This window comes from Stegostoma tigrinum, chromosome 38 (genome assembly GCF_030684315.1).
Source record: "Stegostoma tigrinum isolate sSteTig4 chromosome 38, sSteTig4.hap1, whole genome shotgun sequence".
Classification (NCBI taxonomy): domain Eukaryota; kingdom Metazoa; phylum Chordata; class Chondrichthyes; order Orectolobiformes; family Stegostomatidae; genus Stegostoma; species Stegostoma tigrinum.
Window position 1 is genome coordinate 18,796,644 of NC_081391.1, and position 27,807 is coordinate 18,824,450.

Genomic DNA, 27,807 nt, shown 5'->3' on the forward strand with positions numbered 1-27,807 from the left:
AGCTGGGCAGGTGGACGCTCTGATCCCTCTCCATCGCGGGTAAGAACCTGGTTGTCAAGTGCGAGGGGCTTTCGATACTGTTGTATGTGGCGCAGGCCTGGCCTATTCCCTGGACCTGCGCCGCTGCGGTCACCCGGGCCATCTTCCACTTCATTTGGGGGGTCGAGGATGGATCTGGTCCGCAGGGACACCATGTACAAAGACCTGGAAATTGGGGGAAAGGGCGTACCGAACGCCACCCTCGCCCTGACGGCTACCTTTGTGTGCGGCTGCATCAAGCTGTGCGTAGATCGTCAGTACGCAAACACCAAGTGTCACTACTTACTGAGGTTCTACCTGTCCCCGGTGTTGCGAAGGATGGGCCTGGCCTCGTTGCCACGGAATGCTCCGAGTAGTTGGACCGTTCCGTACCACCGGTCCTTCGTGGAGAAATTTTTGAAGGGAAACACCTTTGACCACAAGGCCGTCAGGCAGTGGTCAGCACGTAGTATCCTCGAGACCCTTCGGGAAAAGGAGAGGGTGGATCCCGTCGTGTGGTTCCCCACGCAGACTGCCAAAGTCGTTTGGCAGAATGCCTCATCGCCAGAACTTTCAAACAAGCACAAGGACATTGCTTGGCTGGCGGTGAGAGGGGCTCTGCCAGTGAGATCCTTTATGCATGCCCGGAATCTCTGCGCCACCGCACGCTGCCCTCGAGGTGGCTGCGGGGGGGGACGAGACTGTTGATCACCTCCTTCTGGAGTGTGCCTGTGCGCAGGAGGTCTGGAGGGGGATGCAGTGGTATTTGTCGAGGTTCGTCCCGAGCAGCTCCGTGACGCGGGACTCCGTGCTCTATGGGCTGTTTCCCGGGACGCACACTGAGACCAACATCAACTGCGCCTGGAGGACCATCAATGTGGAGAAAGACGCTCTTTGGTCTGCCCGCAACTTGCTGGTCTGCCAGCTGAAAGAACTGACCCTGACCGAGTGTTGCAGACTGGCGCACTCCAAGGTCCAGGACTACGTGCTGAGGGACGCGCTAAAGCTTGGGGCAGCCGCCGCCAAGGCGCGGTGGGGCAAGACCACGGTATGAAACGTTTTTTTTTCCCTTTAGTTGGTGTATGTACCCCCTGGGTAACCCGGAGCGGCTTGCATGACTGGGTAGGTGTGTAAATATGTTTTATTTTTGTACATCTTACGAATAAAGTATATTTTTTTCAAATAAAAAAAAGTGACGAAACGTCTGAAAACGAACCTTCCAGGTCAGCGAGCAAACTCACAACCAGAACCTCAACCTGAGCTACAAATCTTCAAGACTCGCTATGAAGAAACCTATCAGCCTTTCAAAACAGTAAAAACTTTATGCCACTGAGTACCAACACTTTTGTAAAGCATATTTTGCTTTAAGTGAAAAGGTGCTAAGAAATTAAGACAGGAAAACAATAAACTAATAGGATTCTGAAGGGTAAGTTAAAGTCACCATTATCCCAGAGGACATAGGGTTGCTCTCTCATTGTAGAGAGACAACTGGTGGTGGTTTAACCTGAGGATCACCACGCCTCAGGTGAGAGGAGAGGTTGAGGAAGAGAATCCTTTGTAGTAACTTCAGCCAGTGCAGGAATTGAACCCACCTTGTTGGCATCACTTTGTATTGCAAACCAGGCATTTAGCCCCCAGGTGTCTGAGGGGATACATCGATTGTGGCAATACTTCTGATCATATTTAGCAGTACCAAATGGAGATACCACATTCTTAGGGCAATAAGTTGCATTCTTCTGCTCTCCTCATGTTCGGCAAGACATCCCAAGAGAAACTCACAGGGCAATGATCAAAGACAAAAAGCAGGAGAAATAGAGAAATATAATTAGACAATAAGGTTGGGGCATAAAATAAAGATGAAACCTGAAGGCAGGTGGATGTCCCTGATGTTGGGCTTATTCATTTCTTGAGTCAACTACCTGATTTAGTCCCAAAGAATTTTAGTCAACTTCAATGGAAAAACTGGGAAGCCTTCAACTCACACTGTACAGTCACTGTCAGAATTAATCCATTGATGTATAAATTGTAGTAAACACTAATTTCCCATCACAGCATCACAAGCTTGAATTGATAATTCGTTCAGCTGGTTGTTTTACAATGAAGTTCAAGTGTTAAAATCTGATGTCCTCCTTTTAGAACCTTCCACTATCATCTCCATTTTTAAAAGCATTAGGACAAATCAGTATGTGAGAACAGATGTTTGTTACTTCTGTTTTGCTCAGCTAATCTCTGCCTCACATCGGCTCAATCAAAGATATGGACCATCTTTTAATTCAAAACATGCAAACGAGTCCTTCTCATCATCTACGTTCCCAAAAGGTATAAAGCCTGCCTCCTTTGCCATTTCCACTGCACGGGTGACAAACTTGTTCATTAGCTCCTTGCGCAGATCTAGCATAAACCTGGTGAAACAAAAATGTGACACTTAATTTTAAACCTTTCCACATCTCTCCTCCAACCAAAGCTAGTCACAGTAACAGAGGCAGGAACTTGCTCCTGTACAGTAGGAATGTTTCAAAGTCTTCATAATAAAGAGTTGAGAAACAGTATTTGTTAATCTCATACTTATAATGTACAGGGTAAGTCTAACATTTACATTGGTTTGGTGGTGGTTCATTGCAAACTTTTTTTGCTTCAGTTATTTATTCTAAGCTCTAACTAAGGGTCAGTCAGTTGGATAGCTGTAGCTCATCATGAGCAACTTTGTTTGAAATGCAACTCATTGAACAGCACGGATGTATTTACAATATTCATCTGATTTTACAGCATTGATGTTTAGCAAAACCAGTTGAATATTCCAGCACTTGGAGAGCATGGAGCTTTAGTAGCTGCTGCAAGTAACCTTTGGCACCAATACTGCAATAGAGTGATTCATGCTGAATAAGCAGAAGCATATGTGACAGCTTAATTTTGGCTGTTTACATTCATGCAGTCCTTCAGTCTTTTAAACTTTGATTCTGTTGATTATTACCTATGCTTGTGCAAATGGAGTCTCAGCATAGGTAGATGTAATGCCTCATAAATTGGGCAAGCAACTACACAATATATGTTCAGACCCTCAAAGAAATGATGGGTTTCTGCATGTGTCATATGCAATACTGCAAACAAGAGAAGGAGACATTCGGCCCTTTGGGCCTGATTTGCTATTTCATAAGCATGTGGATGAACTGGTTGTGTTTTGAACTCCACATTTTTATTTACCCCCAATAATCCTTGTTTGCCCTGCATAACAAGAATCTATCCACCTCTGTATTAAATGTATTGAATCACCCTGGCTTTATTGCTTTCTCAGGCAGAGAGTTCAAGAGTTCAAGAGTTGCAAAACCTTTGGAAAGAAAAAAATGCTCATCCCTGTCCTGGAATGGTGGCCACCAGTTCTTCATTTGAAAGGTACCAAAGCATTGGAAGGCAGTGGAAAATGATTAAAACGCTTGTCGATGACCAGAGTAAGGACTATTCAAGGAAAATATCAGAAGCCACAGAAAAAACTTACTTTGTCAATTCCACAATTAGAGTTGCTCGTGGTGCAGCAATCTGCCTCAACTCTGGTTTTAAATGGTGAAGCATACTGAGGAGGAAAATATTAGAAAAAAGATTATGGAAAGGTACAGAAAGAGACAAATTACAAGTAATAGTATGAATGAATGGTGATATGGTGGTAATGCCACTTGACTAGTATCCAGGGCTCCAGGCTCATGTTCTGGGGATATGGGTTCAAATTCCCCCATAGCAGATGACGGAATTTAATCTGCACTTCTTTTTAAACAAAGTTAAAAGTGATTGTCATAAAACCCCATGTGGTTCACTACCACCTGGTCTGGCCTGCATGTGACTCCAGACTGTTGTTGAATTTTAACTGCCCTCTAGCCAATTAGGGACAGCTTAGCCAGAGATACCACATTACAGATCTAAATGAAACAAAAACAGTTAGTAGAATATCAATGGGAAGCTTAAGATGACACAGGTAGCGCAAAGGTTCAGTAGCTAGTATTGCTGCCTCGCAGTTGAAACGACCCAGGTTTGAGTTCAACCTTAGGTGGCTGTCTGTGTGGAGTTTGCAAGCTCTCCCCGTATCTGCGTGGTTTTCTGCCAGGTGCTCAGGTTTCCTTCCACAGTCCAAAAGTGTGCAGGCTAGGTGAGTTACCCTTGGTAAATGTGGGGTTGTGGTGGGAAGCTGGGTTTGGGTGGGATCATGAAAATGCAAAATCATAAGACAGTAAAAGGGAATAGACTCCACATGAAGTGTCAGGGAAGAATGTAGGAAAAAAGGCTCATAAGAGGAAATCAGAATGTTTACAAAAATATGCACTAATGGAGCGGAGGTGTTGAAATAATTACTTAAAACATACACATACAGAGAAACAAAACTTAAAGTATCAGACACAGGGAGTCTTTAAAGATGGTGGGCAGAACCCAGATATAGTAATCCCATTTCCACAGATTCCAGAGATAGTAGGAACCGCAGATGTTGGAGAATGAGAGATAACAAGGTATAGAGATCCTATTTCTGTTTACAAAGGCAAGGGTTGAGTAATCACACAGGTAGGAAACCTATGGCCACTTAGCCATTTGAAATTAATGCTGAATTCCATTAGACCCTATTTTACTGAGTCCAAAGTCTTTGTCCCACAGTAATGAAATGATGATTTTATGGAGGTGGCATAAATGGTCTTCAGTGGTGGACAGGATCAGTTTAAGTGTAATGATTTGAAGTGATTTCAGTCCTCCACCCATTAAAAGTGAAAAACAAAATCATGGGTGCATCTGTTGGAGTGAAAAAAAAAAAGACATTCTTGGGACAACATTTATTGGCAGGCCATCTGCAGTACCTTAGGGAAAAAAAATACTATCCCATTCTGCAGTTTCAATAGACTTCATTGTTGACATTTCCCAAAGACTATTATAGAGTCAAAGAGCAATACAGCATGGAACCAGGCCCAACTCAGCCAGGTCCAATTGCTCGCATTTGGTCCAAATCCCGAAAAACCCTTCCCATCTATGTACCTATCCAAATGTTGCTATTGTACGCAGTCCATTCCGTATACACACCACTCTCTGCATGAAGAGGTTGCCCCTCAGCTCCTTAAACCTTTCCCCTCTCACCTTAAACCTATGTCCTCTAGTTGTCAATTTCCTAAGAAGAAGACTATATGCATTCATCCTTTCTCTGCCCCTCATGATTTTATACACCTCAATAAGGTCACCCTACATTCTCCTACATTCCAAGGAATAAAGTCCCATCCTGGCCAACATCTCTCTATAACTCAGGCTTACTGTCCTAGCAATATCCTTGTATATCTTTTTTGCTCACTTTCCAGTTAAACTATGTCTTTTTCCTATAACAGGATGACCAAAACTGTACACAATACGCCAAGTGCAGCCTTACCAACAACCTATGCAATTGTAACATAACGTCCCAATTCCTTTACTCAGTGTCTCGACTGATGAAGGCCAGCATGCTAAATGCCTTCTTCACCACCCTGTCTACTTGTCACGTCGCTTTCAATAAACTACGTGTTTGTACTCCCAGGTCCCTCTGTTCCACCTGTCCCTTTGTGAATTCATTGTGAATGCTTGGCTGAGTTTCAAAAACTCCAAAAATCAATTATCTGAGCAGGTAGCCAAGTACACATTTTGGTTGACAGTTTTGAGAGGCCATTAAAAGATTAGACACTTCTGACGTGGTGAGTAAATGTGAATGAGAGTTTATTTCCAGTATCAAAATCTATACGATTGAAGCTCTCTTAGGCTGTTTTCTTCTCATTCCCCTTCATTCCTGGGATCTGTTAATAGTGGACACTGGGTGAGTGACTACAGAGAAGATTTGGGGTATGAAGCTGTATGGAGGTGACATGGGATTTTTAAAAATTCAGTCATGGGATGGGCATTGGTGGCTAGGTCAGCATTTATAGCCCACCCTTAATTACAGAGAAGGCAGTTAAGAGTCAATCAAATTGCTGTAGGCCAGATCATGTAAGGATGGCAGATTACTTTCCCTAAATGGCATTAATGGATGGTTACCCATACACAGTGTGACGTGGTTGCCATTAGACCACATTTTCTCATCCAGTTTTTTAGTGAATCAAATTTCACCACCTGCTATGGTGGGATCTGAACCTACCTCCCACTAAACACCATCAATTTAGAGTTCTGGATTCCTCTTCAAATAATATTGCCACAATGTTGCCATCTCCCTCGAAGGCATAGAAGCACATAATGGCGTGGCAAAGGCATGAAAATATTGTGGAAATGTGGAACCAGGGGGTGAGGTGAGGCGAGAGAGTCTGACAGCCTTTTACACAAATAAGCTGAAGTCTCAGAGAAGCAAGGCTGGCTTTCTAACCCTGCTGCAATGGTACGCCTCCACCTCAATGAGGCTGCCTCTGAGCTTGCCTCTCAAAGAAACGTATGGCATGGGAATCCCTTTTTAAAAGGAGATAAGTCTACCAAGTGATAAAATTCCCTGTGTGTGCTTTCTAATGCCTGTCCCAAGAGCAAAACTCTGGCCCATAGTCTCCAGTTTACCTGCAGGAAAAGTAGATCACATTAAACCTCTCACAGTAATTGCTCTTCTTATGAAGCTCTGTTACACAGTTCATTGGTAGAAAATGAATCTTCACATCAGGCAAGGGGAGATAATCTGAGGGGAAAAAGAAGGAACATTGAGTAACTGGAATTTTCTTACATCTCATCAAGTGACCAAATAGAAACTACAGATGCTAACAGAACCATAGTTGAACTAATCACAAAAATAAACAAATTAAGCAAAGATTGTGTAAACAAGTTTGCTGTGAATTTACACTATGGATGTGCCTTCTTGAACCTACAATCTTGCACCATGAAGTCTGAAATAAATTATGGGAGTAAAACAAGTTTTTGGCACTGTTACTCGACTGATGTCTTGAACTAACCCAGATATATACAATGGAAGTCAGCCGTGCCTTCATTTAACTTCTTCAACATGCAACCCTTGTATCAATCAAAGATATTAATTTTGTGACATATGTAATTATTAACAATTGTTACCTCACAATTGTTAATTATTAACAATAATGAACAAGCCACAGGATTAATGTTCTATGTTTTGTTCCTGAGCTCTGCTGTAAACCATACCATATTCAGCTGTACAATGGCCTCCACTAGAGTCTGTGTCATCCAAATCATTGCTTTGTTTCACGGTTCCTTCCTCCGTCACAATCTCTGAATGTTGCTGTGTATGAGTCGATTCATTTTTTATGTTAGCAGAGTCATTCTCTATCTCGCCTTCCTCCACTTCTGTAATCTCACTCAAGGTGGCTTTTTCTCTAGGCAGTGCATATTTCTCCTTAGCAACTAGCTCATGGAGCAAGGCTGTTACGTTATATTGAGAGATATCCTGTGCTGTCTACAAAGCAGAAATATGATCTTTTTAAAAAATGTATTGCCATTATTATATACAAAGATATAATTATGCACAAATAGAGATGTGCAACGAGCAGTTATTATCTTGAAACAAGTGTTATTAACTAGTCCCAGGCAAGGGTCCCCAATTCATCATGATCCCGGGTAAGGATGAAACAACTGTGTACCTTTCTTTATTCAACACCCGCCCGCACCCTCCCCACACACCTTGGTTGGTTGCAACAATGCTAATTTAAAAAGGATTCTTTACCTCATGGATATTTTGCCTCGCTCAAATGTACTTATATTTTAAAAGGAGCCAATTTAACCAGCGTTTTTGAGTTAAGGTTCGGTTTATCATCAACTAAGGTATGAGCAACTATTAATGAAATGTGACAGACATGTATACGGAACAGAAGTGAGAGATGAGCCCAAAGTATAAATGTGTAAAAAGAATTAATGAATCTGACTTTGTTTTGTCTTTTTGATTTGAGAAATCTTGCAGCTGTTTGGGATAATCCTGGAAATTGTAGATCAGTCAGTCTAATTTCAGTGGTGGGCAAATTATTGGAGAGGATTCTGAGAGATAGTATGTCTGATTATTTGGAAAAGCATAGTTTGAATAGAAACAGTCAGCATGGCTTTGAGAGGGGCAGGTCATGCCTCACAAGCCTTAATGAATTCTTTGAGGATGTGACAAAACACATCGATGAAGGTTGAGCAGTGGATGTGGTGTATATGGATTTTAGCAAGGCATTTGAGAAAGTTCCACATGGTAGGAACATTCAGAAAGTAAGGGGGTATGGGATTCAGGGAAATTTGGCTCTCTGGATACAAAACTGGCTGTCCAATAGAAGACAGAGGGTGGTAGTAGATGGAAAGTAGTCAGCCTGGAGCTCGGTGACCAGTGGTGTTCTACAGGGATCTTTTCTGGGACCTCTGCTCTTCGTGATCTTTATTAATGACTTGGATGAGGAAGTGGAAGGGTGGGTTAGTAAGTCTGCCAATGACACGAAAGTTGGAGGAGTTTTGGATAGTGTAGAGGGCTGTTGTAGGTTGCAACGGGACACTGACAAGATGCAGAGCTGGACAAAGAAGTGGCAGATTGAATTCAACCCTGAAAAGTGTGAAGTAATTCATTTTGGAAGGTCGAATTTGAACGCAGAATACAGGGTTGATAGAAGAATGCAGTGTGGAGGAACAGAGCTATCTTGGGGTCCACATCCATAGATCCCTCAAAGTTGCTACCCAAGTTGACAGGTTTGTAAAGAAGGTGTATGGTGTGTTGGCTTTCATTGGCACGAGAATTGAGTTTAAGAACCGTGAGGTTATGCCGTGAGGTTATGCTGCAGCTCCAGAAAACTCTGGTTAGATGACACTTGGAAATTGTGTTCAGTTCTGGTCACCTCATTACAGGAAAGATGTGGAAGCTTTAGAGAGGGTGCAGAGGAGATTTACCAGGATGAATACCAGTCCGAAACGTCAGCTTTTGTGCTCCTGAGATGCTGCTTGGCCTGCTGTGTTCATCCAGCCTCACATTTTATTATCTTGGAATTCTCCAGCATCTGCAGTTCCCATTATCTCTCTCTTTACCAGGATGCTGCCTGGACTGGTGGGCAGGTCTTATGTAGAAAGGTTGAGGGAGCTCTGGCTTTTCATTTGAGCGAAGAAGAGAGGTGAGTTGGTAAAGGTGTACAGGCTGATGAGAGACATAGGTAGAGTGGATAGTCAGAGACTTTTTCCCCAGGGCGGAAATGACTATTATGAGGGGACATAATTTCAAGATGGTTGGAGGAAGGTATAGGGGAGATGTCAGAGGTAGGTTCTTCACACAGAGTGGTGGGCAAGTGGAATGTGCTGCTGGTAGTGGTAGTGGAGTCAGATACTTTAAAGACTTTTAAGCGACTCTTGGATAGGCGCATGGAGGATAGTAAAATGTAGGGTACGCAGGGTAGACTGATCTTAGTAGGATAATAGGTTGGCACAACATCGTGGGCCAAAGGGCCTGCACTGTGCTGTACTGATCTATGTTCTATGTTAAAGGTGTGTGATTCTGGTACACATGACTTTGGCAGTAGAATAGTTGTTTCTACAGTCAGATGAAGGAGTTTGTCCAATTTCATTTAATCAGGATTTAACGAGCACTTGTTCTCTTTTTACCTACACTCGAGAGGGTATCTTTGAGAGTTCTCAGCTGTATCCCTTCACTGCATTCTTTAGCACAGTGGAACCGGAAGGTAGTTCTTGCTCACTAGGATCAGGAGTTGTACTTGGATTTTAAAATCTCTTGTGTTTTCTTGGGGATTTTAGACAGCCACTCAAATTATATTCTCTGCTTTTATTTTGTTTATTTTAGAAAATGCATGTTGCATTTAGAAGTTTGATATATACAGAAAACACTTGGGGACACTAGGTAACTGAAATTCAGTGACATCTCAGTTTCTATTGGGCATGGGCCTGTGGCATAAACATGCCCTTAGTGAGGCATTCACAGTAGGTCGAGGGTACAAACGTCAGACAGGTGTGCCAGAATTGAGACTTGCTTTCTTTTCAGTGCAGCTCCAGGAGCAAAATTTCTAAACACTTACATATCATGTAGGTATCAAGTTCCTTCATGCTCTAATGGGATTGCTAAAATGAAAAGCTTATCACAATGGCAGTAAAGCATAATGATTTCATTTGTCACCTTTACATGGACACCATTTGCTGTTTTTAGAAAGGATTGCTCTTCAGTTTCAATTCCAAACGCAATGTATGGGCTTGTGACAATATCTCCCCAGTAGCCACGAGCCGGAACTTTCTCACCTTTCTGTAAAAAGAGAATGCAATATTCTTGAGCTTACAGAAATTAATTAATCTCTGCTAGTGGTGCTCATACTTCCTGTCACTATAGCTTTGCATTTTTCCTAGTCTTTAGTGTTGTCTTTTCTCTTCCTATTAGTCTCCCCATGGCTATCTTAGTATGCTCACATTCTGTTTATGGTGTCAGTTTTACTATCACTTTCAATGAGCCTTTGTTTCCATTGGTCTTGTCTTTTTATGATTTCATTGTCTGTGGCCCCCACCATCTTTGCGTCTCATTCTGTAAGATCCTTAACATCACCTTTTCTATTCACCCAGCCCCTTGCCTGAGAAAAATTATACAACCAATTACAAACAAAATCTTCTTCCTTCCTCCATGATGGGTACATTTCCTCATCTGCCCTTCCAAAACTCAACCAATATGTACATTTCTATTGAGTAAATTAAATGGAAGAAAATCAGAATATTTGATACCTTCATTCAAGCGTTTGTGACATGAAATGAGTGGAAAATGTGATGACATTAAAGTAAGTACTTTGGGAGCTTTCCCAGCCAGCACTCTTGACACAACTTTTACAGGGGTCAATAAAACTTCATTGTTTAAAACACATGGTAATACTATAAGATCATTGCTTCCTTACAAATACCTATAAAAAGCTAGCTCCTCATGTAAAAGTTACATGTATGCCTTTTGCTTTCTACCCAAGTCTATCTTCAAAATGGTATTAATTTTACAATGCAGATATGTGACTTATAGTTAAACGTACATAATTCATTAGCAGCCCAGAAGCCAGTGATTTGTTTGGAACATCATAGAGCCCCTCACGAACTTCAAATGCCAAGCCTTTATCTCTCCATTGATAGTACTGTCGATTGTTTATTACACAAGCCTGTAACAGGACAAAATATTAATATATTGTAATATAGACAATAGCAATAGGGTTAGGATTTATTTTCTGGTTTATTTCTGGTACAGCAAAACAAAAACCTGTGGAATGAAAACTTTCTGCAAGGTCAGTCATATATAGGAATTTTACAATGGAAATATAAAGATAGAATAAAATCAACTATTAGAAAAAAGAGACTCTTTCTGAGTCTGTGTCCTGAATAAATTATTCCCCAGCTTCTAATGATGCCTCATTTGAAGATTACAATTGGTCTTGATTTCTCAGTGAAACATCAAAGGAGGTTGATTGGTAATGTGTTAAAAATCTTAGTTCTACACATACTTTGTGCATCAATATTTCCCATTTGAAACTATCCTAGGTTCAAATGTTCAATGGAAAATGTAAATAATCATTTTCATTTCACTCCCTCTTAATGGTGGCCCTGCAATGTCTCAGTTTTGTGTGGCCCAATGTCTCAACCTGTTGCCAACAAACTGATTTTCCTGCTTTCCAACGTGTACTAAACTGTCAATAACATCACTATGATTGTTCAAATGCAAACTGATATACATATCAGCAGGCTTATAGTGATGCAGTATTTACATCAACCACCAAAAAAGCTTTTAACAGGTTAATTTATTCAGAATGTATTTTGGTAATCCTGTGTTAACAATCAGCTGAAGCTCAAGTTCCTGTTTATAACATATTGAAATTTGAATTAGATCCATGTCTTAAACGTGAGAAATTTATTATCATGAATGAGAAAATTCTGTGTCTTCTGAGCACAAAATATCTTAGTTGGTTTTAATGCATGATAATTGGGGCACATATTGAACCCAGCCATGAACTTGAACACTTACCCCTCGCTCATACATTTTCATGTGCAAGTCCCAATCATAGACACCAATCTTAGAGTCGTATCGGTTGCCCAAATATTGCCTGTTTCGCATATCCCACATCCGATTGATCTGAAAGATCTTTTGATCAGGATTCCTCCAGAATTTAAAAATGGCTTCCAACTGATCTCGCTCTTTAAACTGCAAAGGTACAAGAAAGAATCCTGAAATTGAAAGTCAAATTCTTACAGAAATTACATTTATTTCAAAGAATTCTTGTTAAACAGCTTATCCATCAGAGTATCAAACTTCAAAAATCTTATCCAAAGATTCATTAGCATGTTGAGCTGGAAGCCATGGTAGCATGCAACCAGTGAATCCCAGATGACTTATGATGCAATCTTCCTTATGCATAATGTTCATGCTTGGGTTGAATCCAAAGGTCATAACTTTGATGCTAAAGAGAACTGGTATTATTGGAGAGAGCAAAAACTTTAATTATGGGGTTCAAATTGCAAATTTTTACAAGAACCTTGCTATGGGAATAATCTGAAAACCAGCTGACAGAAAGCTCCGCACAGACAGAGGAGGATGGATGAATAAATCAACAGGTGGTATCAACCTGTACACAATAGTGGAACAGAGACAATTGCTAAGAGAATAGAGGGAAATAAATATATTTACAATGAAGTCAACCTCCATAGGCTTGGAAAAGAGAAGGTGAATGAGAGGAAAAGTAAATAGTACTATCTCCAGATTTATTTTTATTGGAATGGCTAAAGTGATTTGGAAAGTCTTTTCGGAAAACAATTGTACATCTAAATTCATGTACAACACAATCTGATTTCCACATATGTTCACTCCTTCAAATATTGTCCATAGAAAATATGAAAGAAGACAAATTAGCTCAAAGAACCAAACTGATTAAAGTTTACCAATGCAACATAATGGGAGGCTCACATTTCAAGAGGTTGCAGAGACAGTAGTTCAAGCAGGCAGGTCACCACCATCTTCTCAAAGGCAGCTGGAAATGGGCATTAAATGCTGGCCCAGTCAGAAATTCCCACATCCCATGAGTTAATTTAAAAAAAATGTTATTTATCATGTTTTTAGTAACAGTAACATGAAATGAGAATTAAAAAAAATTAATATTGTTATTGATCCATGAGACATCATTGAATAACTTCCAATGGAAAATAAACTGCAACTGTGTCATAACATTTAAAGAGATGTTGTCCTCCATAAGTAAATAGCATCGCTTTGGGAGGGGCTTGGATATGTGAGAGAAAATTACTAGCAACTATATGAGCTTTCTACCTTCAGGCCAGACATGTCAATCATTGGTAGTTTCTTGTGAAGGAAGTCAAGATCTGTTATGTAGTGGATGAAGAGGTTAGCTTTGTCCTGCAGGTAGGTTGCAGTCTGATTCCGTATTAGACTATTCCCAAACAACTCAAGCAGGAGTTCACACTTTTCTGTAAAATCAGCAAAGGGAAAAAACAGTCAAGACTCAGTTGTTGGAAAAAAATTAAAATGAAAGAAAGAACCATTACAACTGAATTAGATGGTAGTTTGTTTTAGTTTACTCTCAGGCAGTGAATAAAATCTTACTTTGTAAACCCATCTGTTCTGGAGGTTCCAAAGCAATAGTAAGAAAAAGAAGATGTCGACCTATAAGTTCCAAATTATTCTCAACAATGTAGAACTAGCAAAACAAAGAATATAAAAATGTTAACCAACATGACATATGATTGTAAAATATATAAATAGATACAGAAAATGTTGATCATCATATAAGACTATACCATCAGCTGATTGTTTCAAAAACAGCCACATTAAAATGAAAAGAATGATCTCTTGGGGTCTGTGGCTATAACTAGCCAATAGTTGTTCATTTATGGTTATTTATACATTATTATTAAGTCCTTGTCCTTCAGCCATAAGAGATGCTGAACTCAAAACCTCTCCATGACTATTGTCGCATTCCAGTAAGAAATGAAACCACAACAGGGAAAACTGGCCATTAGTTGTAATTCTCCCATATTAGTTCCAGTGGTTTCAGTCACTTGGGAGAGAAAATAATGACCTGTGTTCTTATTAGTGACAATTGAGAACTAATTAGCAAAAAGTGCAGACATAAATGGACGTAAGGTCACCTCAGTTTCTTAAGTTGAATAGCCTTATGACACACACTGACCAAACAGTCAACATCCACTGTCTGAGATTTCAGTAGAATCAATGCTTCTGGAGAGGAAGGAAGAAAACATTTTAACATATTTTAAAATTCTGCACTCCCCTCATTCTTACATTAATCTTTCTCTGTGGCCAGCGATGAGTTCTGGAAATAGTTGTTAACAGATGTCGACTATCACCAGCACCAACCATGAGAACATTTAATTCAGGAACGCTATCTTCTTTTGAACTCAGAGCTTCCATTGATGCACTTAGACCTGAGAGCCAAGATATACATAAAATTCAATGAGAAGAGTTGGGTAAAAAGGAATTTTAAGCAAACATTGTTGAAAGCATTTCTGATTATATAACCCTTGCTATTTATTTCCCATTGCATTTGAGATAGGGAGTACTATAAACTCAGAAGATTATACCTATGTCCTTTCTGTGCTGCTGCAGCTATTGAACTCTGGCCTTTTGATTAAAACAATACAAGCAAATGCTGCGAGATAATCAAAAGTAGTATCAAGGCTTTTCCCTGCACTACTTCAAATACTTTTATAAGCTCTGAGTCTGAAATGATCAAGAATTATAGAAGCAATTAAGTTTACATTTCAGTAAGTTCCACAGACACAGACCATTCATCGTGATTAAATAAAATGATGTGGAATGAGGAATTTAGAAAAGTAATTATATAATATTATGGTTCCAGGAGAGCTCAATGAACAATATCTGGATCAAAATAAACCACTACCATCTATGTCATGTTTGATTATGTGAGCCTGTTTATGAATGATGGTCACTGTAATTAGAAATGCCTGGGTATGGACTCAGAAAAGTAAACGACTGGAGAAGGAGCTGATAGCTGCAGCTGAAGCATACAGTAGGCATTTGAAATCTGAATAAATTTGGATAAAACCTGTTGTTACACACAGAAATTTCTGTCATCTCTGAGATATTAAGTTTAGAACAGTCTCTAAGTAAAGTGTGCAAGCATCGCAAATAGTAAAATAATATACAGTTGCTTCCATTGTGACTACTGCTCAATTTATTTATGAAATAAATGCTATCAGAACATACTACAGTATCAGCCACGCTGACTCAAGAGTAAGTAATTAGTAGCATTTGTGACCATGGCATTATAGCGAAAGGCAGAAGAAAACATTGAGGATTTCAAATTCAAATACACTTCAAATTACAGTTTAGAAGACAGGTGTTTGTCTTTTCTTGCCTCTACTGTTTGCAAAGCATGCAGGTTGTCTAGCTAAAAGATAATCAATTTCTTATTAAAATCACTAATCACTGTATTGTTACCTCTTCAACTTAAAATCCTATGTCAACAATTCCAAAGAGGTTTTCAATGGATCTGCACTATTTTTCCTAATTTATTTCCTTTTCTTTCCTGTATTGGATTCTAGTAATTACATTTTGGACAGGAAATTTACTTCTAAATTTAATATTCTTAGCCTGATCCCACCCTTCAATCTTTCTCAAAGGCTGTGATATCCACCAAAGGTGTACTTATGTTCCAAAACTCCTACTCTAAATTGGAGTAAACACTCATTTCAAAAAATATTCCTAATGCTACCTTTTCTCTCCTGTCTACCCTGTAGTACAAATTAATTTACAATGCTAAAAATTGAAGCCAAAGTAAAATCAAAGAAATGAGTTTTGCCTGTATGTTGTAAGCTGCCCGTTTATTACAATCAGGATTTGCAAACCAGGCACAAAACAAAATCTCTACAGTAAGGTAGGCACATTTAAGTGACCATAATCCCACCACTCAACTCTACTATTAACTGATTGTAAAATCACTTCCAACCAATGCGAAAATTATGGAGCGTATAAAGAAAGATATACATTACTGTGGTTTAATTATTCTCTGTTCAACTGTGTGGAGACTGGTAACTGATCTATGCTTACTGTGCTTAATAAGTTATGGATTCAGAACAAAAGTAATGCCAGAAATAAATTAAAAGTTGTAACACTGAGTGCAGAGATCTTGCAATTGTGGAGACGTTTCAAAGCAAAGGGTGTTTTAAACTGAACCAGTGCCATCTCTGCATGCTCTGAGGTATACTTAAATATGTACAAACTGGTGAAACACAAAAGTTGCTGATTTTTAACTTGTGTTGATATCTTCAAATCATTCTTACCTTTTGCTTGGAAATCCATTGCTGGGCTGAATCCCCACCAGGTCACTGCCCCAAATCCCTCCCCAGTGCCACAGGCTGTCATCTTTTGTTACTAGAATAAGGAGTGTAAGTGATAATAATAAATAACTTGCAACACTGAATCAAATAAAGCAAAGTTGTAAATGCTACTTCTTGGATTTAAATTCCTAAAAACTAAATTCAGTAGTTATCAACTCCATTTCCCTGATCCCAACTCAATGCATTCATGTCTTAAGTTTCCCTTCTTAGCCAAAATGTTGTCATTGTTATTACAATAAAATATTGTTTCTATATTATTATTATTCATTTAATTAACTGCAATACCCTGGTGATTCAAGGAATATAAAAAAGGTGAATTGTAATGTAAGATTCATTAGCATAATTCACAAGGCATAGCCTAAATACTTAACTTAGGTCCATTAACAAGACAGCAATGGAAGGATGTCCACCAACTCTGAAATTTCCCTCTATAAATAAGTTTATAAATGGACAAGCCTATTCTAATAATGTACAAAGGTACAACATGTGCCATAATTCCTGTCATTTGTGCCAGACAATCCCGAATAAAAGTGTTGTGAGGGAGCTTGTTAGAAACTAATTGGCTCCATACTTGTGCAAGTGATCAATGAACAAACCATTATTTAGCCTTTGATAGTAAATTTACAAAAATATATTTATTGACTTTTTGTTTGCAGTGCTGTGGATTGCGTAAGTGTTCCATTGTGACATGAAACAGCCACATTTTAGCTTCAATCCAGATGTGCTGCACAGTTAACAACTTTATCCTTATTTTTATCACTTCCACACTCAATTATTTCAATGCTTCTCCTGCTAACCCTTTATTCGCACTGTAACTTGTTCATTACTGCCATATTTGCTTATTCCTTGTTAGCCAATGCATTAAATGTCAAGTACTCATCTTTCACTTCCTGTGGACTCACTACTCTTCACGTATGTACTGTTGCTTTCTGTTTTCCGTCCTTCAGTCTTGTGCATCGTCTTCCCTTCCTGATCTCTTCAGCTTCTGAAGAGGCATCTCTGACACTTGTTATAACACAGAGACAGATAGCAGTATCAAATCAGCCTTCCTATCTTTGTATTTTGCAACACTGTAGAATGAACACCTTCAAAGATTCTCAAAATTGACCCTAATTGTTCCTATCCAGGCTGTGTGAATAATCAATTAATCACTAGGATTATATCTTAAACAAAAGATTTAATAATCTATTAATAATACAGTAGCTTCAGTAGACCAAAGTTAAACCACAAGGTATTCTAATTATTCTATGATTTAAAGCCAATTTTCTTTGATTCTAGTCCCAACTCTTACTAAGACAGCCAGACAGACAAAAAGAAACAGTTAAGAGATAAATTGAAAGAAAAAGGAATAAATGAGATGTAACTGGCCAGTTCACTTGAACTATTTCCATGATCCATAATCTCACAGGCTCATGGGATTGTATCTTACTTGCTTTTTGATGACACTGATGCATGTAGATAGCTTCTAGTAGGTTTTGAGGAATATTCATTTAATTCTTGTAACTGAAATTCTGCGAACTTTCAAAAAATTGATACTGAGAAGACAACCAGGGAGCAATCAAAATTCCATCCTACAACTGTGGTAGCCAAAATCCTTCTGACCTAAACATGATTCAAAAACCAGTACAAACTCTAGTTTCTTTTTGTTTGACTGTTGTGGCCCTACGAGGCTCCTGCTACCCTTCAAATGTCTGCCATCTGATTGAGCGTAAAGCTTCTCTTAAAATAAAGAATCTATGGAACACTCTTAATAGGAATCGATCTGCAATTAACTTGCAGGCCTGGCCTCAAACAATTGTCAGTTTGTTTTCTCTTTTTTTCCCCCAAATAAGCTGCTGCTCACAGTCCCATGGTCACCTTCAGCTCTCAGCTCAACTCCAAATAAATATAATAAAAATAAAAAAAGGTCTCAACACACACTTTAAAAATCCTTAAAACTTTGCTCTTCTCCAGAACTTTTTGATGCCATTTCAAAAATTCCAACATTTTGAAGTATGTTGCAACATACAGAAGTCACGAAAGATGCAATATGAATGCAAGCTCTTTCATATTTCATTACCTTGCAGTGTCCCGTGTTAAAAGCTGTTGCTGTCAATACTGTTATGTTAAGACATAGAATGGGCCGATTTTCTGGGAAGTTCCTTTCCACCTATTTTTTTGCCTACCATAAATGAGGCCTGCATGTAGAGGAGGCAAGAGTGGACCATGCAGGCATCTCAGTACATCTGAACTACACTGCCAGGACTGCAACCCCTATCTCCAGACCATAGATTCTCATTATCAGTTCTGTTTCCCTGCATATCATGTTAATCATCACCAGTATACAACCATGGAATATCCCAACCCCGACTATGTATCTGAGAATGGTGTCCATTATCAGTTGATGATCCAGTTTCATGATTCCAATTGCCAGTCAATGACACCATCACCTACTCATGACCACAAAGCCAGTCCATGACACATGATCATTCTATGACCACACATCAGCCCATTAGCCATTACCTTTCCATTACCCAATGACAGCCGGTGACCTATCATCTGTCAATGACCCTGATGTTAGACCATGACCAGCATTCCCTTTCCATGACCCCACTGACAATCCATAATCCCATCACCTTTCAATGTCACCAATGCCAGCCCATGACCCCATTACCTTTCCATGACCTCAATTCCAACCATGACCCCATCACTTTTCAATGACACCAGTGCTAACCCATGACCCAAATGCCTTTCAATACTGCTCCTGACAGTTCATGACCCATCACCTTTGTGACCCCAAGCCAGCTCTTGACACCACTACCTTTAAGTGACCTCACTGAAGACCATGACCCCATCACATTTCACTGACCGCAGTGTCAGTACATGGCCCAACGCTTTTCAATGACCCCCAAGACAGCCCATGACCCTATCACATTTCCATAACCCCAAAGCCAGTCCATGACTTAATCACCTTTCAATGAAATTTACAATAATGTTGCCAGGGTTGGAGAGTTTGAGCTATAGGCAGAGGCTGAATAGGTTGGCTTGCATAGAGTGAAGAGCCAAGTTCTTTTTCCCAGTATATGGGAGTCCAAAACTAGATGGCATATGTTTAAGATGACGGGAAAGATTTCAAAGGGACTTAAGGGGCAACATTTTCATGCAGAGATGGTGCATCTGTAGAATGAACTGCTAGAGGAAGTGATGAAGGCTGGTAGAATTTCAACATTTAAAAGATTTTTGGATAGGTACATGAATAAGAAGGGATTAGAGGGGTATGAACCAAACATTGGCAAGTGGGACTAGATTAATTTAGGATATCTAGTTGGCATGGACAAGTTGGACCAAAGGGTCTGTTTCTGTGCTGTATATAGATCTCTATGACCCCAATTCAGTCCATAAACCCCATCAGCTGCCAATGACTCCATCAGGCTTCCATGACTCAATCACCTTTCAATGATTTTGATGCTAGCCAACGACCCCATCACCTTTCCATGACCTCAATACAGCCCATGACCCTAATGTCAGCCCATGGCCCGTCATCTTTCCACGACCCTAATGTCAGCCCATGGCCCGTCATCCTTCCACAATCCCAATGTCAGTACATGGCCCGTCACCTTTCCACAATCCCAATATCAGTACATGGCCCATCACCTTTCCTCAATCCCAATGCTATACATGGCCAATAACGTTACAATGACCCTGATGACTTCCCATGACCCAAATGCCAACTCGTTACCATAGCAGTTTTCATCGACCCTAATGCCCGCCGATGACCCCTCCTGGTGCTGCTGACACCCAGCTCTGCACTTCGTGGGAATTCTTTTATATCAGAAAGTAAAAGCCGCGCAAGTTCTCACCGCTCGTTAGAAGAAATTTCAGCCGGATGGAAAATCCGCAGTTTGATAGACATGCGACATCCGCCAATCGGAGCCCGCTTTTGTCCGGTTACCGTGGCGGCGGGACCAATCACAAGGATCTCGGGCGGAGCCTGCGGCGCGAATGGACGCGGATCTCCCTGGCAACGAGCTCAAAACGGAAAAATGGGTTTGAAACGTAGGCACGCGCGGCGACCGTTAGAAATTCCACTGGACGGCCAGCAGGAGGCGGTGCGGAGGACGCGGCAACAGCACCACCGTGAGGACAACAATGGGTAGTGACTCAGAGAGCCGAGAAGATGGTGCACAGACAATTGGGCCCGTCCCTACTAGTCCTGTTCTGAAGAGCGGTGGGAAACATTAACGTCTTGTTCTTACTCTCTCCACAAAAGCAACCAGGCCTGCTGAGTGTCTCCATCAATTTCTGTTTTTGTTTCTTCTAAGTCCTTCCAGTGTCTGTAGAAATGCAAAATACTGCAGATGCTAAAATTCTGAAGTAAAAACAAATTGCTGGAGAAACTCTGGGCAGCATTGGTGATGAGAAGATTCCCCTCAAAACCACAAATCATCATTATTTGGTGATATATTGCCATTCCTTCACTGTCAGTGGGTCAAAAATCTGGAACTGCCTCCCGACACCACATGGACTATAGTGGTTCCAGAAAATGGTTCATCAGGACAATTAGGTATGGGCAATGAACACTGGCCTTGCCAGTGATATCCATATTGCGTGTGACTTTTTTTAAAAAACAGATCCTGCACTTTCCAATTCCTGGCTACAGAACAGGTGAGAGACTGGAAATTCTTTGGTGAGTCATCTCATGGCTGTTGAAGAAATACCATGAGGCTTCTTATGTTTCTTATTTTTACATTCTTTTCTCTTAAGATCAAGTGCTGTAAAATAGAATTATAATAGATGCTTGGTTTAATAGTGTGGACAAGTCAGGTCAAAGGGTCTTTTTCTGTGCGGTTAAAAAGCTGTATCACTCGATGAAATGCCCACTCAACCTTCCCTTCCTTAAGGAGATCAATGCAGATAATGTCTTTGGGCATGAGGCAAAGAAAGGGGGAGATCCAAGAGTAACACAGAGGCAGTCTTATGAGTAAAACACATAATCGTGGATGCTGGAGATCTGAAACAGCAAAACAAAATGGAAATTGCTGGAGAAACACACCAGGCCTGGTAGAACCGCTGGAGAGAGAAACAGAGTTAACATTTCAAGTCTGATATGACTTGCTCTTTGTTTTGAGGAAGGGTCAACACAGAGTAGGCGGTACGGTAGCTCAGTGGTCAACACTGCTACGTCACAGCACCAGGGTCTCAGGTTTGATTCCAGCCTTGGTCAACTGTCCATGTGGAGTTTGCATGTTGTCTCCAAGTCTATGTGGGTGTCTGCCGGGTGCTCCAGTTTCCCCTCACAGTTCAAAGATATGCAAGTTCGGGGATTGGCCATGCTGAATTGCTGCATAGTGTTGAGGGATGCCTTGGTTAGGTGCATTAGCCACAGGAAATGCAATTTTAGTGGGATGGGTTTGTATGTGATGCTCTTCAGGGAGTCAGTGTGAACTTGTTGGGCCAAGTGGCCTGTTTCTACACTGGGGTTCTATGAATCTATGATGATGGTCACTAGATTTGAAACATTAATGGCATTTCTCTTCACAGAGGCTGGCAGACCTTGTTTCTTCCAGATCCTTGCTGTTGTCTGTACAAATGCAAAATACTGCAGATGCTAGAATTCTGAAACATGGCCCAGTTCAGTCACTGCTCCAGGAAGTGGCAAGTACAGCATTTAGAAAAAAATGAATTCACCCAAGTAGGTGTTATTAGCAAGGCCAGTATTTGTTTAGGTGGTATCGTGTTGCTTGAATATTAGCATTCAGCATTAGTAATGCTATTGAACATCAAGGGATGATGGTTAGGGTCTCGCTTGCTGGAGTTGGTCATTGCCAGTCATGAATGTTACTTCCCACCTATCAACCCAAGTCTGAATGTTGTTCAGATCCTGCTGCATATAAGCAATAGTGTTCTTTGGTATCTGGGGATTTGTGAATGATTCTAAACATTTTAGAATCATCAGCAAACATCACCAGTTCTGATGTAATGAAAGAGGGAAGGTCATGGACGGAGCAGCTGAAAATGGTTGACTCAATTTTCTGCGAGGGCTCCTTGATACCACGCTAGATCAAGCAGTGCTTAGATGTCAGGCTGCTGACAAACTATTGTTGATGATAGACATTGAAGTCCCCCAACCAGGTAATATTCCATGTCCTTCCTACTTCAGTGCTCCTTCCAAATGATGTTCAACGTGGGAGGTTTCATCAGCTGAGGGGGATGTGGGGTGGTAATCAGCAGGAGGTTTTGTTGTCCATGTTTATCCTGATGCCATGTTAAGGACTCCCAGAGCATCTCCCTCCAGTTGGACATCACTGTGTCATCACCTGCAGAGACTTAGTCCTGCCAGTGGGAAAAGACACACCCAGGGCTGGCACATTGCAAGGAACCATTTCCTGATTTTTTTGACAATGTCAGGCTGCTGCTCGACTACATCATGGGACAGCTTTAGCTCCAAACTTCCAGATGGGAGAATTTCAAAACTAGGAGACCCAGGGTACAGGTGCATAATTCCTTGAAAAGGAGCCACAGTTGCTCAGGGTGACATAGAAGACATTTAACACAGTTGCTTTCATTGATAATAACATTGAATATTGGATTTTGGACATCATGTGCATATTAGTTAACCCACTTTTTGAATACTGTGTGCAATTCTGGTCACCCTTCTATAGGAAGAATATTGTCAAACTTGAGACGGCACAGAAAAGATTCACAAGGATGTAGCTGGGACTGGAGGGTTGAGCTATAGGGAAAGACTGAATAGGCTGGGGCTTTTACCCTGGAGCTTCAGAGGATAAGAGGTGACCTTATAGAGGTTTATAAAATCATTATGGGCATGGATAGGGTGAATAGTCAAGGCCTAGGGTGGAATTCCAAACCTAGAGGACAGAAGTTTAAAATGAGAAGAAAAAAGGACCTGTGGGGGTAACTTTTTCATGCAGAGGTTGGTGCGTGTATGGAATGAGCTGCCAGAGGAAGTGGTGGAGGCTGGTACAATTACAACATTTAAAAGGCGTCTGGATGGGTACATGAATAGGAAGGGTTTGAGGGATAAGGGCCAAATGCTGGCAAATGGGACTGGGTCAGATTGGGATGTCTAGTTGGCTCAGATCAGTTGGACTGAATGGTCTGTTTCCGTGCTGTATAACTCTATGACTCCACGCCAGTCCAACATTGGCACCTCCGCTATAAGGAGATCTTACAGGATTGACACGACTGGGTGTGCCATTGCCGTTTCTATTGCTTAGATCAATGTCAGATGTCCATCTTGCTTTATTCCTCTTTGATTTTTCTGTAATGGTTTGCTAGAACATTCCAGAGGGCACTTGAGAGTCCAGCGCATTGTTATGGCTTTAGAGTGGTATGTAGGCTGGATTCCTTCCACAGAGGGCATTCTCAAACTCAATGAGTTTTTATTGACAATTGTTCATGGTCATCAGTACCTTTCAAGTTCAAATGTCATTAATTGATTTCAACTGTCATCACCTACTCAGGTGGGATTGGATCTGGTGCCTGGGACTCTATGTTGCTAATCTAGAGACTTGACCACAATGCCACCACTTTTACCTGGTACATTGCCTGTAAACTGGGACACAGTCATGGCTTCCAAAATGAATTGGGTGAGCACCCCAAGGAAGAACAAATAGCTGGGTTACAGAGAAAAGGTATGGGTGTGGAACTGTCTAAATTCTTCCTAAAGAGAGCTGGCCCATTTCGATGGGCTAAAAGGATTCCTGTGCTGGATCCATTCTATTTCTACATCATAACAGTGACTACGCTTTGAAGCACGTCATTGGTTCTTTGGTTTTTAGGAATTCATGAAGATGTTTTATAAATACAAATCTTTTTCTTCCATTCTTTGTCCCATTAAGTACATCAATAAAATCTGCCCTAACCATTCTATTTGGTAATGACGTACATATCTGGGTAAATTGATTTTCCCTGATTGGGTTTATGATTGGTTGTCTTGTATTTCTGAGATCTAACTCTGGTGCTGCAATTGGATACATTTTCTCTAGTTACACAGTAATATATTGCACAAGAAAACAAATTGTCATCTGTTTTCTCAGTAATGTGCATATGCATTATATCAATCTAATCAAACCCTTCAACATTTTAAAGACCCATATCATGGCCACATCTCTGTCGTAACCTCTAGAGAAAATGGCCTCTGTCGATTCAGTCTTTTCTAATTGGACAATTTTGTAGTTTAGGTATCATTCTTTTGTCACTTGGGAAATAAGATTTACATCAAATATCAAAAAGAGTGATCATGTAAACCATTTTGTTACCTGTAATTACACAAAATAGAAGTAAATATAAAATCCTTACAGTACAGAAAGGGGCCTGGCCCATCAAGTCAGCATTGACCTTCTGAACACGTCCCACCCTATCCCTGTAACCCCACATTTCCCATGGCTAATCCACCTAGCCTGCACATCCCTAGACACTACAGGCAATTTAGAGCAGCTATTACCTAATCTGCACATCTTTGGACTGCGGCAGGAAACTAGAGCACTTGGATGAAACTCACATGGATATGGAGAGAACTCCACACAGTCACCCAAAACTAGAATCAAATCCAAATTCCTGGTGCCACCAGGCAACAATGCTAACCACTGAGCTGCCGCCATGCCATTTTGCCAGGTCACTAAGCCTTAGGCAAGAGGTGAGTTGAGAAGGCAGGACCTTCATGGTAACCTCAGACAGTGTGGGAATTCACTCTCACTGTTGGCATTGCAAACTAGCCTTCCAGCTAATTGAGCGAACCAAACTTTAAGGTGCTACCTTAATGCAGATTGTTGATGCACCCTCTCACTTCTACTCTGCGAATAGCTCAAGCAATTCCTCCTTCTCCCTCCAGCAACATAATGACTAATTGGTGACTACTCGGATGAGTGATTGTCAAGAGGAGTGTTAATCAGAATCAGAAAGCAAACTGCCCTTTTTTGAATGACTGTCTTTAAGGTTGAAATGAAATTTACAGCCTACCTTTTCACCTGCATGATGCAAGGTAACTCCACAGAAGAGAAATGAAGAAGTAAATAAAAACATTTATCAGTGCATATATAATTATTTCGGTCAAGGAAATGAAGACTTAATGCACGTTTAGAATCAGAACAAAAAAATACAGCACTTGTAATGATTGACTTTTTCCTCAAAGGGGCACCCTAACACAATTTAAAAAAAAACAGTTTGGCAAAATTGTTTGGCAAATGCTTATCTTAAATAAGACATTAGGATGGAATAAGGGTGATTGAACTCATTGAAATTTGGAGCATCTTTACTCTCCGACCCGAAAATTCACTTTAATCTCTGCAACCACCACCGGACGCATTAGCCCAAACATTTATCATCTTTTGTCAAAAGTTCTTCCTCTAATTGGTTTTACTTTTCTATGTGTGTCCTATCAGTTTGCCCTACTTTGAAGTAATATCCTGGGTATGCCTCATCTGCACCATTTAATATTTTATGCACTATAATGAGGTCCCCTATTAGCTACCATGTTCTTCAGCTGAGCTCATTATCTTGTGACAACAGGAAACCACACTAAAACTTCTACAATGAAAAATTGCAATTTTTCTCGACATTATTGAGTTGCAGAAATGTAGGCAGTGGTAGATACCCAGCCGGCATCTTAATCACAGTCTTCTACTTTCAAACACACTGCTATGCCTATAGAAATAGTGTCCCCAGAACCACCTGACATAGTATGTGGCCTAAAGAGGTACACCTTGGGGTGTTTGGAAATGCCTCGTATCAAGAGATACAAATCTTGAGCTTGCTGTTAGTGAGATCAATGGGTGGCTGATTAATGTGCTTGTATGTCATTCCTTTGTCTGCTGTATTAAACCGCAGGCAGGCCTGTTTAGATGAATAAATTTATATCGCCAAAAGATATACATAAGAAAGGATTGAGTGATGGCCCTCTGATCTCCCGGAGTAATTACAGGGCTACACTTCCAATGCTTAATGCATTTGTTCCACGGTACCTAATAATGGAGAAAATTATCCAAAGATTATCGGGCAAAAACAGCACCATATAGCATCAACCATGATCCTGAGAGCTATAAAGTCATCGATCATACTGCCAGAAACAGATCCTCAGTCCAACCAATCCGAGCCGAACATAACTCCAAAGTAAACTAGTCCCACCTTCCTGCTCCTGGCTCATACCGCTCCAAACCTTTCTTCTTTTTCTTCTTACACTGCAGGTTATCACATACAAATTTGCAGGAAATCTTTGCACAAAGTGGGATCTAAATGTAAGAAAGCTGCTGCTTGAATAACACCCTCATCTTCCACCTTGTTACTCTAGACCAACAACCTGCACAACCTCAACATAACACCCCAAACTCCTATACTCACAGGTCTGAGCAATGAAGCCAAGATTCTAAATGTTAACTCTCTTTCTGTCTCTACAGATGCTACCAGACCTGCTGAATTTCTCCAGCATTCTGTTTTTGTTTCAAAATGAAATGCTGGTTGTCCAAAAGAAAGCAATTGGAGAAAAATTTAAAGGAAATTGCAAAAGGGCCAGAGGTAAGGTGAGAATTTTACCTTTACATTGCATAACCTGATGTGGAAAGGACTGCCTTGGGGGTTGGTGAAGGCAGATGAAGTATTGACTCCTGAAAGGGAATTGAATAGGTGCTCAAACAGGAAACGATCACAGGGCTAAGGGCAGAGATTAGGGAAGAAGGCTTTACTAAATGGATAGCTCCATCAATGTGTTGGCTCAGAATTATGAATGGCCCAGATGGTCCTTCTGTATGATTCTATAAATTTAGTTTATTTCTCTGTGCTGCAGGCCCACATAGCATTTCCATAGCGTTCACGGGCTTCAGAGCCACATCTGCAATGACAGCAGGCTTTTTATCTGTAATTCCAATTTACCGATCATTTAATAGACACTAAAGCCTTCACTGATCATTTAATGGGCGACACAACCATTTGGTGCAACTATCAATCATGCAGCCTGAACATACATCTGACTTTAAACTTTTGCAGTCGTTCTGTTGAAGCTCTTATTCAGCCAACAATGCTCTCAACATGTGCTCCTGAATTAATCAGAAGAGATTTCAAATTACCCTCTTGACATTCCATTTAAATAACTCTTGAACTCTTATGGAAAATAAGAAAGGAAATGGTTCTTTGTTGCATCTCAATCCTAGGCAAAGTTATCCTTGTAAAGGTGTCTCAATCTCGGTTATCTCTTATCTTTGTAATTTTTGTCTCAGGATGTGGGGTGGTTAGCTTCAATTGGCTAGATCACAGTCTTGCAATTCAGAGTGATGCCAACAGTCTGGGTTCAATTCTGACATCAGCTGAGGTTACCATGAAGGACTTCTCTACCTCTCCCCTCATCTGAGGCATGATGACCCTCAGGTTAAACCACCACCAGTTGTTTCTCTCTCTAATGAGTGAGCAGCCCAATGGTCCAGAAGGACTTTGGCAATTTTATCTTTAATCCCTTCTGCTCTAAAGTTGTTGTCACCATAGCCCCAGAAAACCATTAGACTGCTCTCC

At 40.6% G+C, this 27,807-nt stretch overlaps 1 protein-coding gene and 1 long non-coding RNA gene across 3 annotated transcripts in view; one reads left to right on the plus strand and one right to left on the minus strand.

Annotated features, from left to right (window-relative positions):
* Window positions 1-27,807, plus strand: part of LOC125447270 (uncharacterized) — a 137,702-nt gene that overhangs the window by 97,124 nt on the left and 12,771 nt on the right. For both annotated transcript variants that reach the window (XR_009443025.1, XR_007246528.2), the window contains 2 exons: window positions 3,311-3,408; window positions 26,703-26,820. This is a non-coding gene — a long non-coding RNA (uncharacterized LOC125447270). The remainder of the gene's footprint in view (window positions 1-3,310; window positions 3,409-26,702; window positions 26,821-27,807) is intronic.
* On the minus strand, window positions 1,168-20,260 carry LOC125447266 (dynein axonemal assembly factor 3-like). Its single transcript, XM_048521553.2, has 12 exons — window positions 20,148-20,260; window positions 16,252-16,342; window positions 14,231-14,373; window positions 13,535-13,628; window positions 13,241-13,398; window positions 11,948-12,124; window positions 10,968-11,090; window positions 10,085-10,207; window positions 7,132-7,402; window positions 6,544-6,658; window positions 3,512-3,586; window positions 1,168-2,420 (listed from the first exon to the last, which is right to left on the minus strand). The coding sequence occupies exons 2-12, from the start codon at window positions 16,331-16,333 to the stop codon at window positions 2,267-2,269; spliced, it is 1,515 nt and encodes a 504-aa protein (XP_048377510.2). The 5' UTR covers window positions 16,334-16,342; window positions 20,148-20,260; the 3' UTR covers window positions 1,168-2,266.

Coding starts and splice junctions, on each gene's coding strand:
- LOC125447266 (XM_048521553.2), bottom strand. CDS start 16,333: ATGACAGCCTGTGGCACTGGGGAGGGATTTGGGGCAGTGACCTGGTGG. Junction 14,374..16,251: donor AATGGATTTCCAAGCAAAAG/GTAAGAATGATT, acceptor CTTGGCTCTCAG/GTCTAAGTGCATCAATGGAA. Junction 10,208..10,967: donor CTGGGCTGCTAATGAATTAT/GTACGTTTAACT, acceptor CTCTTTTTACAG/AAAGGTGAGAAAGTTCCGGC.